This window comes from Rana temporaria, chromosome 3 (genome assembly GCF_905171775.1).
Source record: "Rana temporaria chromosome 3, aRanTem1.1, whole genome shotgun sequence".
Taxonomy (NCBI): Eukaryota; Metazoa; Chordata; class Amphibia; order Anura; family Ranidae; genus Rana; species Rana temporaria.
The window spans coordinates 185,644,965-185,661,535 of NC_053491.1; the positions used below are offsets into that span (position 1 = coordinate 185,644,965).

Below are 16,571 nucleotides of genomic sequence, written 5' to 3' on the forward strand. Positions count from 1 at the left end.
GGCCTAAAAGCTATGTGTGGCGGAAAACAGTACATCACCCTGAACACCACATCCCCACCGTGAAACATAGTGGTGGCAGGATCATGTCATGAGGATGCTTTTCTTCAACAGGCACAGGGAAGCTGGTCAGAAATGATAGAAAGATGGATGGAGCCAAATACATGGAAATCTAAGAAGAAAACTTGTTGGAATCTGCAAAAGACTTGAGACTGGAGCAGAAGTTCACCTTCCAGCAGGACAACGACCCTAAACATAGAGCTACAATGGAATGGTTTCTCAACCAGGGTTCCTCCAGAGGATGCTAGGGATTCCTTGAGCAATTAGTAATTTCTGCCTTTCAGATAAGTTACCAATGACACCATTGATCTTTTTAGCTGTCTGCAAGAGGGAAATTCTTGCCAATGACCACAAGTGTAAGGAGCATTCTTCCCACTAAAATATCATGTGTTGTAGATTAGCATGGGGGATCCCTGAAACGGGAAAGTTATTTCAAGGGTTCCTCTGTATTGAAAAGGTTAAGAAAGGCTGGTTTAGATCAAAGCATATTCATGTGTTAGAATGACCCAAAGTCCAGACCTAAATCCAAATGAGAATCTGAAGCCCCATACACACTATCAGTTTTCCTGCAGGTTTTCTCTTCAGGTTTACCAAAACCATGTAGTGGAAGGGCCTGCCTGATTGCATTCAAATTGAAACTCTTAAAGGTTTGACCTTATATTAGATGGTTTTGGTAAATCTGAAGAGAAAACCTGCAGGAAAACTGATAGTGTGTATGGGGCTTAAGACAAGACTTGAAAATTGCTGTTCACAGGACGCTCTCCATCCAATCTGACAGAGCTTGAGCTTTTTTGCAAAGAACGGGAAAAAATGTGACTCTCTAGATGTGCAAAGCTGGTAGAGACATACCCCAAAAAGACTTGCAGCTGTAATTGCAGTAAAAGGTGGTTCTACAAAGTATTGACTCAGGGGGCTGAATACAAATGCACCCCACACTTTTCACACATTTGTAAAACATTTGGAAAAGCATTTATCATTTTCCTTCCACTTTTATGTGCCACTTTGTGTTGGTCTATCACATAAAATCCCAATACAATACATTTACAATTAAGTTTTTGGTTGTAGCATAAAAATGTGGAAAATGTTAAGGGGTATGAATACTTTTTCAAGGCAGTGTACATGCTCCCCCCCCCCCCCCCCCTCGCTTATTGCAGTAGAATTTCTCTGTTTACCTCCTATTAGCCCATACCTGAACTTTTAACCTAATTTATGTATCTTAAGTTAAACAGTTACAAGTTTTACCAGAAATGGGAATCATTAGCTAGGGCAAAGAATATTTAGTGATATGGAATCTAATGGTAGAGTAGGAAATCAGTTTATCCATCTTTTGTTGACCATTCTCTGCTCATACTCTCACTGGACATACAGTCAGTGCTGTCAGGTTTACATATTTTGCTTTGTAATCAGTAGGAGCAGCATTAAGGCTGGGTTCACACTATACTACACGACTTTCATCCTACTTTACTCTGCTACATTGGTCCTACACTGATCCTACATTGGTCCTACATCCATCCTACTTTCATGAACAGGATACTACTTTGATCCTACTTTGCCCTGGACTTGAAGTCCAACTTTTAATGAGCAGGGATCCGACTTGGAACCCTGCCAATATCAGGAACTGTGTTTGATATGAATCTTGAGGGGGAACTCCACACCAAATTTCAACAAAAAAAACGGCATGGGTTCCCCCTACAGGAGCATACCAGGCCCATGGGTCTGGTGCGGATTTAAAGGGGAACCCCCATGCCGAAAAAACGCCCCCCCCAAAATCCATACCAGACCCGTATTCGAGCAGCAGCCCGGCCGGTCAGGAAAGGGGGTGGGGACGAGCGAGCGCCCCCCCTCCTTAACCGTGCCAGGCCGCATGCCCTCAACATGGGGAGGTAGGTGCTATGGGGCAGGGGGGCGCACTGCGGACCCTGTTGGTTGTCGGGGTCTGCGGGCGGGGGGCTTATCGGAATCTGGGAGCCCCCTATAACAAGGGGGCCCCTAGATACCGGCCCCCCACCCTAGGTGAATGAGTATGGGGTACCATTCACCTGGAAGTAAAGTGTTAAAAAAAAAAACACGCTACACAGGTTTTTAAAATATTTTATTAGTCAGCTCCGGGGGGGGGCTTGCTTCTTCCGACGTCTTCTTGGGGGGGGGGGGGGTCCCAGTCTTCACCGCCATCTGGTTCTCTTCCGCCGGGTGGGGGCCGATTTCTTCTTTAGCTCTTTCACAGCGGCCCCCCTCCCGGTCTTCCTCCGATGTCTTTGGCGGGCGGGGGGGGTGGCTTTTGTTGCCTGGGCTTCTGTCGCCTTCTGCCTTCTCCTTCTGCCTTCTTCGCTGTTTACACGTCGCTTCCTCCTGCTGTAATGCCGTGTTCCGCGGCTCGCACTGACTTTTATAGGTCTCTCATGACGTCACAGTCCCATCATGCTCCGTGCACCCGGAGCATGATGGGACTGTGACGTCATGAGAGACCTATAAAAGTCAGTGCGAGCCGCCGCACATGGCATTACAGCGGGAGGAAGCGACGTGTCAACAGCGAAGAAGAAGGCAGACGGAGAAGGCAGACGGAGAAGGCAGAAGGAGAAGGCGACAGAAGCCCGGGCAACACCAAAGCTCCCCCCCCCCCCCGCCCGCTGAAGACATCGGAGGAAGACCGGGAGGTGGCCGCTGTGAAAGAGCTAAAGAAGAAAGCAGCCCCCACCCGGCGGAAGAGAACCAGACAGCGGTGAAGACTGGGCCCCCCCCCCCCAAGAAGACGTCGGAAGAAGCCCCCCCCTCGTGAAAAAGTTAAAGAAGAGAGGGGAGGCCCCGGAGCTGACTAATAAAATATTTTAAAAACCTGTGTAGCGTGTTTATTCATTTTTAACACTTTACTTCCAGGTGAATGGGTAGGGGTACGATGTACCCCATACTCATTCACCTAGGGTGGGGGGCCGGTATCTAGGGGCCCCCTTGTTATAGGGGCTCCCAGATTCCGATAAGCCCCCCGCCCGCAGACCCCGACAACCAACGGCCAGGGTTGTCGGGAAGAGGCCCTGTCCTCATCAACATGGGGGCAGGGAGCTGTGGGGTGCCGCAGTGCACCCCCCTGCCCCATAGCACCTACCTCCCCATGTTGAGGGCATGCGGCCTGGCTCGGTTAAGGAGGGGGGGGGGTGCTCGCTCGTCCCCACCCCCTTTCCTGACCGGCCGGGCTGCTGCTCGGATACGGGTCTGGCATGGATTTTGGGGGGACCCCCGAAGTTTTTTCGGCGTAGGGGTGTTCCCCTTTAAATCCGCACCAGACCCATGGGCCTGGTATGCTCCTGTAGGGGGAACCCATGCCGTTTTTTTTGTTAAAATTTGGTGTGGAGTTCCTTCTCAAGATCAGTAGAATACATGTCGCATGCCAAAGTCGGAGCATGCAAGACTGCGTTCCGACTTTGATCCTACTTCAATGATGTTCAATGGAGTGAAGTAGGATCAAAGTCGGACCAAAGTAGTACAAGGAGCGTCTTCAAAGTCGGACCGACATGTGTCGGATCAGTTAAGACGGCTCCCATAGGGAAACATTGCTTTTCACACGTCAAGCGACATGAGCTCCCAATGTCGGAGCATATGTCGGACTAGTGTGAACCCGGCCTCAGGCCCAAAAGATCTTTCAATTGCAATTGGCTAAATACATTTCAGGTGCAAAAAAAAGTCTTTCGATGCAGAGAAAGACTTTTGGTCTCTGCGTGGAAGCAGAGGTCTCCATGCAAATGTCCAACACAGCCCACTGCTGAGTCGGACCTATATAGCTCTACAATCAGTAAAGCTTTTGCCCGCTGCTGATTGGAAGGCTCCAGATCTGAGTTAGCAGGGGGCATGCCAGACTTCTGGAAAGAGAGACCTACTTTCACACAAAATCAAGGGTCATTCTCTACAGCAGGCTGGCAGGGGATCATGCTGAGGTTCTGGCTTGTATTTAACTGATTTAACATAATTTAAATTGGGTTTAAAAAGAGAAATCTGACAAGAAAACGTAAATTGCTTGCAGTGTCAAAAACAAACGGTTGCGGGGGTATGCTGGAATATAATTTATATATATATATATATATTTTTTATAATAGTATACTATAGTAGCATTAGCACAGTAAGCACCACCATGTTCTTGGTGCTGTACAAATGCCTTCCCTCCTAAATGGCAGAATTATGCCCCTTTCACACTGGGGCGTTTTTCAGGCGCTTTGGCGTAAAAAAAAAAAGCCTGTAAAGTGCCTGAAAAAAGCCTCATCTGCAATCCCAATATGAAAGCCTGAGTGCTTTCAGAGCCCTTTCACACTGCCAGCACCCGAAAAACGCTGGTAAAGCACCGCCAAGACCCGAAAGGCGTTTTAGGGCATGTTTGCAGTGCCTCAGTGTGAAAGGGCAAGGCGTTTTTACAGCGCTTTCAATTCATTTCAATGGAGAGGGGCGTTTTTGGAGAGTTTTTCAGCGCCCAAAAGCTGCTCCAAAGATGCTGCTTGCAGGACTCAGTGTGAAAGGGCCCATTGAGATGCATGGAGAGCGTTTTAATAGCCCTATTTTAACGCTAAAAAGTTGCATGCCAAAGTCGGATCTGTTAATACGGAATACGACTTTGATCCAACTTCAGAAAAAAGTAATGCAGGAACTACTTTGAAGTCGGCACGACTTAAAGTTGTGCCAGTCTGAATGGAAGTCATTGAGAATCATGAAGAATGACTTGTCACACGATTTTGCCGTCCAACAAGTCGTATAAGTGTGAAAGGGGACTAAAAGGGATATTAATGTTACCTAAAAGCTGGTTTTAGAGAAGGATATGGCTTGTGGACTAAAAATCTTTTTAAATAGGCAAAGAAATTATTCAGGAACCAAAATAAATAATTTACATCAGCTGCACAGATTTATTGAAAAGTCACAATAACGCAGAGAACTGCAAATGAAAGGAAATTCATTATCTTGACAATTACATTGCTCTACAAAAATGCCATTATATTTCTGGTGCATTGGTTTCCTGGCTCTTGGAATGTGTAATCTCCTGCAGTATCCATATATAGGGAGAAAACAGGAGCATGGCCTGGACATGAGACTGTGAGGACGCATCTCTTGTGAGCTCCGGTGCCGGCACCTTGAATATTCATTTACGGATTAACCTAGCTTGGTAATCACCTCATGGCCAACATGGTCAGGAAATCGGGAAAGACCCCGACCAAAAAGGGAACATCCGCGGGCTCTATCAAGCGTTTTCTCGCCATGGAGCTGGAAGATTTCCCGGAGACAGACGGACTAGGCCGCTCGCTACTTGGGCCGAGCGCGAACTCCGCCTCTCGACATAGGCCTGAAACCAGACATCCCTCTCCTATCTCCTTCTGCAGATCGGATGGTAAAAGGAGCCCGAGCAGACACTCTGGGGTTGCGCATATAGTGAGCAGCCTCCCGACTAAGTCAGACATTGCATCTATGCTCCTGGGCTTGGAGAAAGCCATTAAGAAGGAACTCTCGGGTGTGCGATCTGATCTGAGCCAGGTCTTGGAGCGCGTGGAGGAAACGGAACACCGCCTGGACAGCCACGGCGATAAGAGATGTGCAAACCACCGCACGTTCTCTCGCCATAGCTCATAGAATGGCAATGTACAAAATTGAGGACCAGGAGAACTGAAATCGGAGGAATAACATCCGCATCAGGGGGCTCCCTGAGGCGACGATGACTTAGCAGCCTCCATCCGCGGTATTTTTAACCAACTCCTGAGCAATGCAGCAGATCACCCTTTGAAGCTGGACAGGGTGCATCGGGCCCTCTGTCCTCGCAACCTGTCCTCGGATGTCCCAAGAGACGTGATCTGTCGGGTACATTACTTTGAGGAAAAGGAACTCATAATGCAGAAAGCCAGGGAAGCCGCCACGCTAGATTTTGATGGTGCAGCTCTATCGTTCTTCCCTGACCTGGCTAGAGAAACTCTGGAGCGCAGGAGAGCGCTCAAACCGCTCACGGAGAAGCTTCGAGAGGCCTCTATCAATTACAGGTGGGGGTTCCCTGCAGCCCCGATTGCTAACAGAGATGGGAAGACCGCAATTCTGCATTTTCCTGAAGATTTGGAGGGGTTTTGCATGGATATGAACATTGAACCCCCGGAGCTTCCAGGTTGGCAAGATGGCGTTCCAACTCTTTCACATGTGCCTGACGTGCAGTGGCAGAAAGTCTCCCGCAGACGCCGTTCTACTACCCCGACTTCTACTCCTAAAGCGGATTGAGATCATTGTTCTATTTCCCGGTTCACATTAAAGTGTTCGACTGACGGCCCTGCTCGTTCACGCAAGTATAACTGAGATGAGAATTTTATCGGAGAACTGTTTGGTTTGACCCCTTTTTATTTTTGTTCAGGACTTTTCTTTTTTTCATTTTAATTCTCCGCATTGCTTAATCTTTTTGCATTCGAACTGCGTGATTTACTGTGTCTGCATTTGCTTCACCTAGTTTCTATTATGGGTTATCATTGGTTCGTAGTGGGTGGGTATGTGAATGGGACACGTGGGTCACGCAGATAGGGTATGATGTTGGTTGCGCTTTCTAGAATGTTTTAAGGGTATCTGGTGTTAACTTCTAGTGTTCATTTTTACGGTGTCGGGCCCTGCAGACTACGTGTGCCCGCTGTGGACGTGCGTGGTTTGGTCTTGGGTGCGGCCCTGTCCCCCTGCGCGGGTCGATGTAGAGCCCTGGTCTCTGTTACGGCCGCTCTCTTGGGGGCGGCTTGTGATGGGGGGCCGGGCGTCGCATTGCTCTGGGCGTTGCACGGCAAGGCTTTGCGTGCAGCTTGGGGTTTATTCCCCATTTCTATTTTCGTGTATCTTTTGTTTGTGCTTTTCTTCCTCTCCTCTTTTTCTCCCCCCCCCTCTTCTCTCCTCTCCCCTCCCCCTTCTTTTCCACCAGCCTCACGGAATGCCGTTATGAAGTACTTCTCCGCCGGAACCCATGGCCACTGTGAAACTGCTTTCTCTTAACGTGAGAGGTCTCCATGCTCCAGGTAAGAGGCATACCCTCTATAGAGAGCTTAAACGTATGCAGGGGGATATTATCTTCCTGCAGGAGACGCATCTAACGCACACCACCTCTGTGAAACTTTTTGCACACCATTATCCTACATGGCATTATAGTCTGACGTATTTAAAGCAAAGGGAGTGGCTATTGGGTTCCGGAGAGGAACTCCTTTTATTTTAGAGGATTCTTTGGTGGACTCTTATGGTAGATATTTGTTTTTGAGGGGTACTCTGGGCAGGTTGAAATGCGCCCTTGCTAATTTTTAAGCCCCGAATCACGGACAGGTGAGCTTTCTGGCCTCCACACTGACTAAGTTAGGAGACTTTGCACAGGGCTGTGTCCTACTAGCGGGCGATTTTAATGTTCCACTGGAACCCAACACTGACACTAGTGACATTGCCAAGGAGTTTCGCTCCTTTTATCAACAGCTTTACAATGTGAGTCGGCAGACGCAGGATAGGGGGTGTAGAATCACTCTCATAAAAGAATAATTTAGAGCAGGCTAAGTTACCGAAGCTTCCCGTTGCGGCCTTGGAGGCTCTGGAGGGTGAGTTCACCACGAGGAACGAAGTGGCGCTTAAATCCATGGCATCCGGCAAGGCTCCAGGGCCTGACGGATTCTCCGTGGCCTATTATCGAGCTTTTGCCAACACTCTTCTTCAGTTTTTATCCTCTTATGCCAATTCGATTTCAGCAGGTGGTGACTTCCGCCCAGAGACCCTACCCATATCACAGTACTTCCCAAGCCCGATAGTTACTACAAAGGCTGGGGTCCCTATCGCCCAATTAGTCTATTAAATATCGATGCTAAGCTGTATGCAAAGGCAGTGGCATTGAGGCTGTTGCCATTTATCCCTCAATGGGTCTCTAGTGACCAGACAGCATTTATACCTGGTCGGGAGGCGAAGGATAATTTGCTCAGGACGCCGTCTCTGATCTCCTTTGTACGTGGGTGCTCCCATCCCACCCTCTTATTATCAACTAACGCTGAAAAAGCATTTGACAGGGTAGACTGGGAGTACCTGAGGCACATCTGGGTTTGGGTCCTAATATGCTGTCTAGAATCTCGGCTTTGTACCGCACCCCAACTGCTCAACTGCGAATCAATGGTACTCTGAGCGAATCCTTTTCCTTACACAATGGCACTTGCCAGGGCTGTCCCCTCTCCCCGATTCTATTCGCCCTCTCCCTGGAACCTTTGTCCACGATACGTAATGATCCTAATGTCCATGGTATCAGGGTAGGTCAAGTGGAACATAAGTACGCTGCTTATGCAGATGATTCTCTCTTCTATGTCCAACAGCCCCTCCTCACTCTCCCTATCCTTATGTCGGCCTTTACTAAATTCTGAACCCTTTCCAATTTTAAAATTAATCTTACTAAAATCGGAAATATTGAATATATCTGTCCCTCATAAATTAGTAGCCCAATTGATACCCTCCCTTTGATTTGCCTGGCAGCCCCACTCACTGAAGTACTTGGGTATATTTTTGACCCCTAATTTAGATTCCCCATTTCGTAGTAATTATATCCCATTGCTGAATTCAATTAGAACTGACTTACAAAGGTGGACTCAGTTGGCTCACTCGTGGTTGGGACGCATTAGCATTGTAAAGATGAATATATTGCCCAGACTGCTTTTCTTATTCCAGATGATCCCATATGGGGTCCCCCTGGGGTTTTTTAAGTTGGTACAATCTTTAGTTAGAAGATTTGTGTGGAACCGCAAGCGTCCCAGGATCGCATACAACTGGTTGATTAAGCCAAAGCGAGACGGGGGCCTTGCGCTTCCGGACTTTAGGAAATATTTTCTTGCTATTATACTGTCTAGGTTGTCTGATTGGAAATACCATAGGGACACGAAACTTTGGGTTCAACTGGAAATAGACCTGTATGGTTTTGACCTGTTCCCCTCCATCTGTATACCCCCCAAATTTCGCAAAATGTCCCCGAATGTGTCCAAGTCATCGTTAGCCATTTGGGACTCGCTCTGCAAGGCGCAATAGTGGCCCTATAACTCGCCACTAACGCATATTACTGGCCATGACTTTTTTACTCCTGGGAACATTGACTCCGCTTTTGGGAACCGGTTCTCCACCACGCCATTGTTGCTACATCATGTGACCTCCGAAACAGGGGTCCTGTCAGTATCGGACTTATTCTCGTCAACGCCAGTTTCCTTCATGGATCAGTGGAAACACCACCAGCATTCACAATTTGTGAGGTCCCTCCCACAGCCACTGAGGTCGGAGTCAGAACTGACCCTGGTTGAAGGGCTATTTGTGGGCACACAACCACCAGAGAGGCCAGTATCCAGTTTCTACCAAGCCCCGTTGGCCCTTCCGCCTATTGCTCAACATGCGTTCCTCACTAAATGGGAGCGGGATCTCCAGAGCCAACTGTCGGAGTCTCAACGTTTAACACGGTTTCAATTATCCCATGTCTCAGCCATATCCTCAAAGACGGCAGAGATTAACTACAAATTATTAATGAGGTGGCATTACACTCCGGAAGTTTTACACAAGACTTTGCCATCGACCTCTGACCGTTGTTGGAGAGAATGTGGGGAACAGGGCTCGCATGCACATATTTGGTGGTTTTGTCCCTTAATTAAACCATTTTGGTCTTTTGTATTGTATTGAGAAAATTCAGGGGGTCAAGATCCTTGAGGATCCCTGGGTAGTTTTGTTTCATTGCACAAATGAGCCAGTAGGATCATATTCCAAGTCCATTGCCCCACATCTTCTTAATGCGGCCAAAGCACTCATTCCTAGGTTTTGGAAGCAACAGAAAGTCCCTACTTTGCGACAATGGCTGTTGGAGGTAGATCATATCTATCATATGGAAATTAGCACGCTGACACCAAGAAATAAATCTGAATTGGCCCATAAGATATGGTCCTGCTGGTTCGCCTTTAAATTTTTCTCCGCATATGCGGAAGCTGTGGCATAAACTGATTAGTGATTGGATAATAGACATGTATTTCTATAGTGTTGGTCATCCTCTTGTGGCTGGTCAAACCCCCCCCTCCCATCCCCTAACTTCCCACTGATCCCCCCTTTTCTTTTTTCTCCCTTTCTCTATCTTTGAGAGTCTACATACTTTACTTTACCAATTGTTTTTATACAGAGGTAGGTCTCTCCTGTGAGAGTCGGAATTGATGTAGGGGCCCCACTGCTTGTTTAAGTTACATACATAATATGTACGCTCGTGAGGCAAAATGGGTTGTTATCCCTGGTATGTTACTCTTAGGATATGTTGGTTATCCCTGTGAACGGTTTAACGTGCAGGGCGTTTATACTCGATTGCAATACACTCTGTTTTTGGATGATCGATGTACCTCCATGTTTCAGTGATATATTGTATGTGGATACACTCTCTTTTTCTTGTCTTCTCAATAAAATGTATTGAACAAAAAAATATAGGGAGCAAACCGGATTAGAAATCATTTTTCTTACCTGTCCCTTAGCTATGAGATATGCAACAATCGAGGTATGTCCGAACTGAGCGGCTAGGTGAATACAACTACAACCTTCTCCATCAATCAATGAGGGGTCGGCACCATACTTCATCAGCTGTACAACCATAGACAAATGCCCCTGTCTACAGAGACAAAAAAAACAATACAATGGTGAGTTATACATTCTTCATTAGGCACAAAGTATATCACAGCCAAGACTGCTGGTTTTTTCTTCATTTAATCGCTAGTTGGCTGACCTAGTAGGGAGGCCCTAAACGTTTAGCAACCTACTACATACTTATTTACACCCCCAACCAGGCATAGTACCTGCCATCCTGGTTGGAATCTTGCTTTTCCGTGTTTGAGCTAGCATGAAATGGCCTCGATTCACTTCAATGGAAAACCAGTATGCTGTATGACAGGTTCACAGAGGGCTTTTTGTTTTCCATTCTTAAAAATGGTGTTGTAAGATGAAGCATACAAGTTTCTCTGGCAGTTTGTGTGCGCCTTAGGCATGTTTACCTTAATGTTCTGTGAGGGAAATGAACTAAACATGGGATCTCTCTCCAACAAAAAGCACCCAAGTAGAATGAAGGTGAATTATAATCAAACAATCTTTTTTTCTTGTTGATTAGGTTTCCTTCTCGTTATCTGTGTAGTTACCCTTTCAGGAAGTGAAAAAACACCCCAGTGGGGACACAGGCAAAAATGATCTATTCATTCCTGGGGTCCACAAACTCGTCAGCTCATTGGCATCTTCAGGAAAATTTTAGGATTGATCCCAAACATTTAACATATGAAACTCATTTAACATATTCTACTTAAAATAATAGTAGTATGAATAGCATAGATGTGAAGACAAAATAAATTATATTCTTGTGAATACAGTCAATATTTCCTCTTGGAATCAGCAGGTGAAATCATGGTTGTTACAAAGCTGCATCTTTACTAAATAAATAGCAATTAGTGCTTTGGCACCATTCCCATCACCCTAGGAGCCTACTCACTGGCTCTCAGAGTTTGAGGTGAGAAAATACACCTAGATGGAAAAAGTGAGTATGTACTCATTCTTCCCCAGAAGGGGAATGGTGGAAAATAAAGACACAAACCAGACTGGTAAACAAGGCCAGTGACAAGCAGCCGATAGAGGCAACTCAGGACAGAGAAACACTCGCTAGAGGTTTATCATCCAACTTTGGGTAACACTGTCTCAATGTTAGCCACCTCATTTTCAAGAATAGTGATTGGCGTGCAGCTACAGAGACCCTTGGAGTCTAATACTGACCACATAAGACAATGCTGGTCTAATACGTCCCCACTTTATTTGAAAAAAAGAAATAAAAAAAAATTGCCATGAGTTTAGATATAATGCAATTCATTGTTTTCCTAAACATTGACTGGATGGACAGACAATGCCCTTTCAACCTTTTGGGTAAAGCCTGGCACACACTAACCGTTACTTTTCGTTCAACCCAGTGGGTTGAATGACAAAGAAAATAGGAAAAAGCTTGGAAGGAGGCAGTGTGCTAAGAATCCGATGTTGGTACAGCGATCTCCCCCTTGAGCTATTGGGTTGACAGCCAGAACACTCCGCTCAGCGCTCTCATTGCTGCTGATCGGGTGCAGAGGGGCAGACCCTTTTCAGTGATGCCGTTCACTTCTGTTGAACCAGCTGACTTTCACACGGGCCGAATGCCAGCACAACATTTAGTCAGTGTGTACGGCCCTTTGATCTCTAAGAATACACACAAGTAGCTTTGCATAAGAAAGAATCTATAAGTCCTCATGCACACTGGATGTTAAAATAACATTTAAAAAAACGCCAGTAGCTTTGCAGTGAGTATTTCAAAGTTTTTTGCAATAGCGTTTTTTCCCCGAATGGATCAAAAACGTCCAAAAAAAACAGGGAGCCATGTTTTTGAGCGTTTAACGTTAGAGCATTTTTACATGCTGGCACCACCGCCAATGTACTAAACTCCTAGGCACTATATTAAGGTTACATTGTCACTCCTGGTTACTGACTATGCAACAGAATTGATTTAATTCTACATATGAAGCCCCCACCATGTGTCCCAGGCTTATCAGTCCTTCCTGCGTGCTTGAGACCTCCATGGTGAATGTCAGGATGTAGAGTGGCAGGAGGTCAGCTAATATTTGCTGATCACCCCCTGTTAAAATGTGAACCCAGAAACACTCACTCTGTGCACTTCTGGGTTCAGAGCTGGCAAAGCCTGACATTTTTTCAGCTAGGGTATAAGCTGTGTGAGCACAGTCAGTGCTTAATTAGCTTCAAAAGAGTGCAGACATAACTCCTGATGACTCCTTACTTCCTAAAGAGACCCTGACCCACATGTGCTACACAATCACTATGAGGGTTTAATAGCTCCCACTGTGTGAGAGCTACAAGGATACTTTTGCGAGGGGGGGGGTGGGTGAAGGTTTAGTAAATATAAATAAAAACTAAAAACATTTTTTCAAAGAGCTCCCAAACCCCACCAAAAATTATTATTGCACCACACATAGTAATAATTCTAGGTCACCATTTACCAATTCATTTAAAATTGGTCTGCAAAGCTGTAAATGCTTTAAAAGCATTGCCTATGGACAACTTTGAGTACCGCAGTACTTTGCTGTTTCACAGGTGAACAAATTTTAAGACTTGACATATTTGGTATCCATTTACTCAACGCAAACTCAAATTTTACAAATATGTGGCTATTCAATATATTGTGTCTGTATGGACTAAAATGTATTTGTGTGTATTTTACAAGAGTTGATAAACAGTAGCAAAATTAATGTGGGATATAAAAAAAATTGCAACTGTTAACATTTTATTCTACAGGGTCTCCATTTTTAGAAAAAAATATATATTTTTTTTAAATCTTTATTTATAAAAACAGGGCAATACAACTCAGATTACATTTGCTAGAGATAAAAACATTAAAGCGGGGGTTCACCCGCACATAACACTTTTTCCCCTTAGATTACTGCTCGTTTTGTCTAGGGGAATCGGCTAGTTGTTTTAAAATATGAGCTGTACTTACCGTTTACGAGATGCATCTTCTCCGCCGCTTCTGGGTATGGGCTGTGGGACTGGGCGTTCCTATTTTGATTGACAGTCTTCCGAGAGGCTTCCGACGGTCGCATCCATCGCGTCACGATTTTCCGAAAGAAGCCGAACGTCGGTGCGCAGGCGCAGTATCGACGTTCGGCTTCTTTCGGCTACTAGTGACGCGATGGATGCGACCGTCGGAAGCCTCTCGGAAGACTGTCAATCAAGAAGGAACGCCCGCTCCCGAAGACCCATACCCGGAAGCGACGGAGAAGATGCATCTCGAAAACGGTAAGTACGGCTCATATTTTAAAACAACTAGCCGATTCCCCTAGACAAAACGAGCATCCATCTAAGGGGAAAAGAGAAAAAAAAAATCATTGGGTGAACTCCCGCTTTAAGTAATGCACCAGTCCTTCCTTTTTTTTTGTAATTCCTTAAAAAGAAAAAGACCTGAAAACACACACGACAAACATTTACAGCATGAAAACGGGTAAATCAGCCGCCAAAGGCTTAAGGAATGAAATAATCAGGTAACGGGGGCGGCTGCAAGGCCTCCACCCACACAACGTTTTGGGGGTTTTAAGAGATCTTCCAAGAATTGTTTTGTGTGCAGAAAATAGCTTTGGGCAGTGAAAGGATTAAAATGTAGTTATTAAATAGTGTGAACACCGTTAGAAACAAACTGTGGATCATTTTAATATCCTTTTGAGTGCTTGTTCGCACATTGCATGGAGCAGTTTATGCATGAAGCACACACTAAAAATAGAGCTGCCAATGACATTGTAATTCACACCACTGTGTGTAGGGCACTTTCAACACTTCACTGGCGATTTCAGAAATCAAACAGGTTATATTTTCCATGTATTTGTGAAGCACATTCTATCCATTCAGCAAAACAGAATTCAACCTGGCACATTAAATGCTTTGAGCAAATGATTTTAAGATGTGTAAGCGGATAAAAGATTCTGTTCATTTCCATAAGCTAGAATGTTACCTTGTTGCCCAGTGCAGAGGAGTAGAATTTAAATCCCCACCAAGTTGGTCTACTACAGCACCTTTCGATATGTAGAACCTATGAGCAAAAAAAAACCACAAAAATTATCTTCGGATATAACAAAGAGATTATGTAGTTGCTATTTTTTGTGAATATACAAAGAATGGTTCCAGGACAAATAACTGAAATCAAAAGAACATGAAGTACAATATAAAAGGATTACACAAGAAACATTATATGCACTTGGCTGGACTAATACAAAGGAGCCAGGCATACATTTTGAAGAACTTTCTATATATATATATATATATATATATATATATATATATATATATATATATATATATATATATATATATATGAAAAACTTATATAGCGCAGCACATGCGAACTAAATCGCCTCTGGGCGATTTTTTTTTTTTCCATTGAAATCAGCGGAGAGGCATTACCACCCATGCTTTGATAAACAATGAAATGTGCATTGAAACAAAGGTTAATAAATATCCTTTTCAAAAGGAAAAACACACCAAGGAGTAAAAAAAAAAAAAAAAAAAAAAAAAAAAAAAGAGCATAGGCACGAATCCAATAGTAGCCAGCAAGAACCAAAGTTAGTATGTCAAAACAGCCAGCTACCTAATATTTTCAGGAGATACAGTACTGTGCAAAAGTTTAGGCAGGTGTGAAAATAAATGCTGTAAATTAGGAATGGTTTCAGAAATAAAGTGTTAATAGTTTATTTTTATCAATTAACAAAACGAATGCAAAGTAAATGAACGGAAGATGAATCCAGATCAATATTTGGTGTGACCACTCTTTGTTCCAAACATCTTGCAGAACTAAGCACAGATCTTCTGTGAATGTAAGCTGCCTCAAATCCTTCTTTCTCTTCATGTACTCCCAGACAGACTCAGGGCTCAGTGGGGGCCAAACCATCACTTCTAGGACTCCTTGTTGTTATGTTAACCTTAATTCTTAATGACACTGGCTGTATGTTTGGCGTCGTTGTCCTGCTGCAGAATATATTTGGGGCCAATCACACCCCCTTGATGGTATGGCATTATGGGCAAGTATTTTGTCTGCAATTCTCAGCATTGAGGACATCATTGACCCTGACCAATCTCATTTGCAGAAATGAAGCCTAAATGCCCCTTTCACACTACTGCGACTTCGTATTCGCACAATTTTGCTGCGATTTCAGGGAATGCCTGTGTAAATGCCATCAAAATCGGACCAAAGTAGTGCAGGGACTACTTAGAAGTTGGAACGACTTAAAGTGGAGTTTGGCCCATAAATATATTATTACATCAGTAGTTTTAAAAAAATGTCATTAGTCCTTTAAGAAAAAAATGTTCTTTTTAGATGCCTTCAAAGTGTTGTTGCTAGGCAGAATAGTTAATCTTCCCTCTTCCTGCACCTAGGTGCTTAAGCTTCCTAACCTACACCGCACAGACTCCTGGGAATGTAGTGGGTGTAACTTTCCAGGAGTCTGTGCACTCCCCAGTTCCGAAGAATCATGTGACTTGGACAGTACAGGTGCTGAAACCTGATCTGAAACCTATTACACTGCTTGTGCAGCACTGAGCATGTGCGAGATCTGCAAGGCTGAAATCCAGGAAGTCATACAGTCTTGCTTCATGATGCCCACACTTAAGATGGCCCCAGTCAATTTCTATTTTATAAAGTGTCTAAATGCTGTAACAACCTAACAAAACGGACCTTAGTTTACAGACTAACTTTACTAGAATACATTAAGCTTGTGTATTACAGGGATATTTATATTTAAAAAGTGAAATTGTGGCCGGAACTCTGCTTTAAAGTCATACTAATATGAATGGTTGTCATTGGAAATCATGGGAAACAACTGGTCATGCTACTTTGCCATCACAAATCGTTTGACTCATCAATTCAGAGCACCTTCTGCCATTTTTGTGCACCCCAGTTCCTATGTTTTTGTACATCGTTTAATTACTTAGCCCTGTTTCCATGTCAGAGG

At 44.7% G+C, this 16,571-nt stretch overlaps 1 protein-coding gene across 1 annotated transcript in view; it reads right to left on the reverse strand.

Moving 5' to 3' along the window:
• ZDHHC17 (zinc finger DHHC-type palmitoyltransferase 17) overlaps window positions 1–16,571 on the reverse strand; it is a 78,717-nt gene that overhangs the window by 38,251 nt on the left and 23,895 nt on the right. Inside the window, exons 4-5 of the mRNA XM_040343959.1 lie at window positions 14,579–14,656; window positions 10,528–10,672 (exon numbers count right to left, since the gene is read on the reverse strand). Of these exons, the coding sequence (XP_040199893.1) occupies window positions 10,528–10,672; window positions 14,579–14,656 (223 nt within the window). The remainder of the gene's footprint in view (window positions 1–10,527; window positions 10,673–14,578; window positions 14,657–16,571) is intronic.